General features: G+C 46.5%; 1 protein-coding gene across 1 annotated transcript in view; it reads left to right on the top strand.

Moving 5' to 3' along the window:
- Positions 1–4,715, top strand: part of DCLK3 (doublecortin-like kinase 3) — a 38,144-nt gene extending 33,429 nt beyond the window's left edge. The window contains exons 5-7 of the mRNA XM_010835577.1: positions 1,428–1,560; positions 2,979–3,146; positions 4,097–4,715. Coding sequence (XP_010833879.1) covers positions 1,428–1,560; positions 2,979–3,146; positions 4,097–4,260 — 465 coding nt within the window. The 3' untranslated portion in view covers positions 4,261–4,715. The remainder of the gene's footprint in view (positions 1–1,427; positions 1,561–2,978; positions 3,147–4,096) is intronic.
- The last annotated feature ends 950 nt before the right edge of the window (positions 4,716–5,665 follow it).

The following is a 5,665-nucleotide window of genomic DNA, read 5'->3' as shown; positions in this document are numbered from 1 at the left end:
GGGGGTGGGGGGGCAGGGCTGCCCGCCCTGCATTCTTGGGTGTCACTGTGCCGTGGGACTGATGGGGCCCAGGGAGAACCAGAGCCCTGCCTAATGCCCTCCAGCCCCAATAAGTGCTGCTTCCTGCAACAGAAATAACCCTTTGCTGGAAGATCTGGGGTCATACACAAGTTATAAGCACAGACTGTAAAGCCCAAGTGTTTGGGGTTCAAACTGCAGCTCACCATTTACTGTGTCACTGTGCCTCCATATCCTTATCTGTAAAATGGGGATGTGAGCGCCTCACAAGACTGCAATGAGGATTATGTGACAATGGCACCCCACTCCAGTACTCTTGCCTGGAAAATCCCATGGATGGAGGAGCCTGGTAGGCTGTGGTCCGTGGGGTCGCTAAGAGTCGGACATGACTGAGCGACTTCACTTTCACTTTTCACTTTCATGCATTGGAGAAGGAAATGGCAACCCACTCCAGTGTTCTTGCCTGGAGAATCCCAGGGACGGGGGAACCTGGTGGGCTGCCGTCTATGGGGTCACACAGAGTCGGACACGACTGAAGTGACTTAGCAGTAGCAATATGTTATAAACAATGCCTGGCCCTGAAGAAACGTGACAGAGGTGTTTGTTAGGTAAACCATATAATTTTAGCCTCCACTGCTTATTTGCCTACTTTTTCATTCCATTTCCTACTTCTCTTCCTTTCCTTTTTTTTCCTCTGCTCAGATTTTGTGTTACCCACAGCATTTTTTCTAGCTCTCGTTAAAGCTAGTCTGTGTTCAGAAAATGGGGTTCCCAGCTGGCTCAGTTGATAAAGAATCCACCTGCAGTTTTTGGGTTCGATCCCTCGGTTGGGAAGAACCCCTGGAGGAGGTTATGGCAACCCTCTCCAGTATTCTTGCCTGGAGAATCCCATGGACAGAGGAGCTTGTCTGGCTACAGTCCATGGGGTCACAGAGTTGGACACGACTGAAGCAACTGAGCAGGCATGCACACACTTGCTCAAAACATCACTGATCCTTGTTCTAACTCAGTGCTGCCCAATGGAGCTTTCTGTCATGATGGTAATGTTGTAGATTTTCGTGGTGCTATGGTAGCCCTTAGCCACAGACAGCGTTTGAACACTTGAAACGTGGCTAGTGCATCTGAGAAACTGAATTTTTACTTTAATTCGATTTAAATTGATTTAATTTTAAATAAATAGCCATCTGTGACAGTATGGTACTACCACATTGGACAGCAGAGAAAATCTAACTCATTGGTTCTTTAGTAAGCAAGTGTCACTGAGATCAAGTTGAATTTGTCAGTGTCAGGTTAATCTATAAGCACCTGTGTTTTCTTGTTTGCTTGTCCTGAATTTTTATGTTCGTTGTTCTATTCCTTCTTTGTTCTCATCACAATTTTGGTGGTTTGGGGATTTTGGTTTCTTACAGGTTCAGCGAAATGAGGACAAATCTACCACCTTGAAACTGGCTGACTTTGGTCTTGCAAAGCATGTGGTGAGGCCTATATTTACTGTGTGTGGGACTCCAACTTATGTAGCTCCTGAAATCCTCTCTGAGAAAGGTAAAAGTTACACGTGGCTCGAGTTACACTCGCTTACTAACCAGTGTTTACTTTTTCATATTTAAATTTCACATTTTTCAACATGAAGCAGTTAAAAATCTCAGAGATTGGCTCTGCATTTGCACTTGTATATTAAATATTTGAAGTAGGTCTCCTTGACCAAAGCATGAGAACTTTTTCCTCATCAGGGCTGCTCTTATTACAGAGAAGAGATTGCGTGTGTGTGTGTGTGTGTGTGTGTACGTGTGTTGGTGGGACAGTGAGATGAAAGATGGTGGAGAATTGAATGGGAAACTCAAGCAAGCAAGGTCATTTAGCCACTCACCCAAAGCTACCTCTAAGGGAGAGATATGGAGCAGTTCTTATGGTAATTGGCTTTAAAACTCCTTTTCTAACCTCGCAATTAAACGAAAAGGAGGTCCCAATTCAAACCCCATGAATAATATATGTATATTGCATATTGTTTACGGATCCAATGGACTATTTAAGTGATAGACTCTGTAAAGGATATATGAGGAAATCATCTTCATCATTATTATATGGCTCCAAGTATGTGAATAATTATAATTAGCCATCCTTGTACTCCAGGAGAAATCAGTTAAACCACCTATGATGGCTAAAGATGGGAAAGCTCTAGATGGGTTATAAGCTTGGGGGTGGGGAGAAGAGAGAGTTTTATCCCAGCAGCAAATACATCAGGGAAGCCAAGATACAGAGATTAGCCTATGCATGGAAGTTGGGTGGTAGAGACTTTGAAAACCCAGCCTCAGTAGAGCAGAGGGAAGTGCAATTGGATGGGGAGGGTTAGCCTGGGTTCCCCACAAACGAGTGTGAACTCAGTGTGGCCAGCAGAGTTGCTGTGCTAATGTGGTGACAGTGTGACAGGAGAGTAGTGAGTGACTATGGACATTTTAATGGAGGCATTACTCTCTTGGGTCAGAGAGGAAAGAAAGCAAATAAGCTAGGGACTTCCCTAGTGGTCCAGTGACTAAGACTCTGCACTCTCAATGCAGGGGACTTAGGTTTGATCCCTGGTCAGGGAACTAGATTCCTGCATGCTGCAACAAAAGGTTCCCGTGCCACAGTGAAGACTGAAGATCCCACGCCGGAGCTAAGACCTGGCACAGCCAAATAAATATATAAGTAAATAAATATTTGAAAAAAGAAAACAAGTAAGGCTACATGAATTCTGGGAAGCCAGGGCAGTAGGGCTCACGCCAGCTAACACAGGGTGTTGGAAAAGAAAGCTCTTTGGGAGATGGGAACGGGGTGAGTTAAATTTTGAACTCACTGACTCAATAGAGACATCAGGATGGATACACACAGAGTTGTCTGGTTGGCTGAATGTGTGGTTTTGAGACCCGCTCCATACCAAGATGGCAGCTAAGAGATGATGTGTGTCTGCCTCCACTGCACAGGTTACGGGCTGGAGGTGGACATGTGGGCCGCAGGCGTGATCCTCTACATCCTCTTGTGTGGCTTCCCCCCGTTCCGCAGCCCAGAGAGGGACCAGGAGGAGCTCTTTAACATCATCCAGCTCGGCCGCTTTGAGTTCCTGGCTCCTTACTGGGACAATATCTCTGATGGTGAGACTTCGGGCTTCCCAGGCAGGAGCGGGGTGGGGGTGGGGAGCTGGAGCCCCTTCTGGGATCTGAATGCAGAGCCTGTTTGCAGGTCAGACGTGTGAAACGATACCCAGAGAACTGGCTACGGTACCCGGGCCGTCCACATCCTCTGCTTTCCTTTATTTCCTGCTAGCTTTGTGTAGATCTCCATAGCATCCCAAACACACGACTTGCTTTGAGATGTAAGTCTCACCACCAGTTGGAGTGACCAGATACTTTTCTCAAAGCCAGTTGAAGAACCTGAGAACTGGAAAAATATCAGAAACGTGGAATCCTCATTTGGAAAGATCAAAGCCATCTCACATACAGAAGTGTCTATGAGTCAGACAGACTAGAGATGCTTATTTTACCTGTGAATAGTCAGGTCTCTAGGGGCGTCCTCGGGGCACAGGAGCTCTGGAAGGTCAGAGGGTGAAGGTCAGAGGTACTTTTAGTGGAGCAGAAGCTTGTGTGGTCCTCCTCCCTTTTGTCCCTTTCAGGTGAAATCTTTCCCTTGATTTACACATTTAAAATATGCTTAAGTGTGGTTCATGGCCTCTGTGTGTCCTGTTGGGCTGGACGGCGCCGTGGGTGGTAGTGGTGGGCCTGACCTCACGATTCCACGTCTAACATGGTAGCCGTGTAGCTGCATAGGGCTATTTGAATTTAAGTGTCAGTGAATTAAAAGGAAATGCAAGAAGAATTCAGTGCGTCAGTTGCACCAGATGAATTTCAAATGCTCAGCAGTCCTAGGAGGGTAGTGCAGATGTGGAAAGTTTCCATCATGACAGATAGTTCTGAGGGCCAGTGGTGCTCTGGTCCAGCGCTTATTGCTAACACAGATGTTTGTGTCCTTATTTCCTGTACGGAAAAGGAAAACTCCGAACCATCTGCATCCATCTCATTTTTCCATCCTTCTATCATTCCAACAGCTGCCAAAGATCTGGTGAGCCGGTTGCTGGTGGTAAACCCCAAAAAGCGCTACACGGCCCACCAGGTCCTTCAGCATCCCTGGCTTGAAGCTGCCGGAAAGACCAGCAGGGCAAACCTACAAAAGGAGGTGCCCCCCAGCAGCGAGGACCACTTCCGGAGCTAGCACACACGGGCTGCAGAGCAGACGTCACAGTCACAACCTCAGCATCTACTCAGTCCTCCTTGGTCCTTCCTGGGGACAGAGAAGACAATAGACATGGAGGAGAAAAACAATGAAAAAGGCTTCTTCACATAAGTGGAGAATCAACGGAAGGAGAGAAGACACTCAGTGTATTTTAAAGCATATTTAAAAAGATAAACTTCAGTCTTAATGTTAAATGTTGTAACATATGTTTAGGTTTTTAGATTTGAAGTCTTTACTACGTCGTGGGAGGTGGGGAGACTTATTCTCAGTGAGGGATTTTTTGGGTATTAATGATTTGTGTTTTGCTTCTTCCTTGTAATCAAGTTCATAGTACATATTACACGAGTGGTGCTTACCAGGGTTTAAACTCCCCCTGTGAAATTAATCATCTGAATCATAGTCCTTTGTCATTAATAAACTGTGCTCTGGATAACTGAAGTGAACTGTATTCTGACTGCTTCTTAATGCTGGTGATGAAAACCAGCGAATTATAGTTCAGATGTGTCTCCTGAAACCCCTGTGTCTACACGTAAATGTGCTGATGGATCCTTGATGAACTGACCAGAGCTGTTGGTTTAGGATATGCTGGTCTGGGTCTCTTGCATTTTAGTTCTACTGAAAACCAGATTTGGTGCAGCCTGAAATGGAGAGAAGAAACCATCGATTCATTCCTATTCCTTTCAGATCAGATCAGATCAGTCGCTCAGTCGTGTCCGACTCTTTGCGACCCCATGAATCACAGCACGCCAGGCCTCCCTGTCCATCACCAACTCCCGGAGTTCACTCAGACTCACGTCCATCGAGTCAGGGATGCCATCCAGCCATCTCATCCTCTGGTGTCCCCTTCTCCTCCTGCCCCCAATCCCTCCCAGCATCAGAGTCTTTTCTAATGAGTCAACTCTTCGCCTACCCCTTTAGGACCCATTTAGACCATGTTTCAGTCACTGAGCCTCAGGCCTGAGTCTTTTCTACGTGAAGTTAGGCTTCTGCTCAGTTTGTGACTGTGTTAATGTTTTCAGATCAGGAGGGAGCCATTTTGTGCACTAGTAGGTCAGAAATGCAGTTACTGGGTTATACTTGAAGGGGCTCCGAGGGTTCAGATGCGTTCCTACCTGCGGGGCATACGCTCAGAGGGCACAGGATGTGGGGTCACTGGTTATTTCACTCCAGATTGCTGTACCAGTAGGTGACTCTGGGAGTACCAATGAGCTGAAAGTAAAACATCATCCTGATGTTTCCCAACCTGACCTTTCAGGGTTATATGCAACCTGGTCGAAAGGGCACAAAATCAGTCCAAAAGTGGGGGTTTCTCACCCTGCCTGTTCCTTCCTGACAGCATAGGCGTCACTTTGGTGGAAGAAGTGCATCCGTCAGCAACAGGAAC

The sequence above is a fragment of the Bison bison genome, unplaced genomic scaffold (genome assembly GCF_000754665.1).
Source record: "Bison bison bison isolate TAMUID 2011002044 unplaced genomic scaffold, Bison_UMD1.0 scf7180017864043, whole genome shotgun sequence".
In the NCBI taxonomy this organism is placed as follows: domain Eukaryota; kingdom Metazoa; phylum Chordata; class Mammalia; order Artiodactyla; family Bovidae; genus Bison; species Bison bison.
The sequence above is the reverse complement of the archived record's forward strand: the minus strand, read 5'-3'. Positions and strand labels throughout refer to the sequence as shown.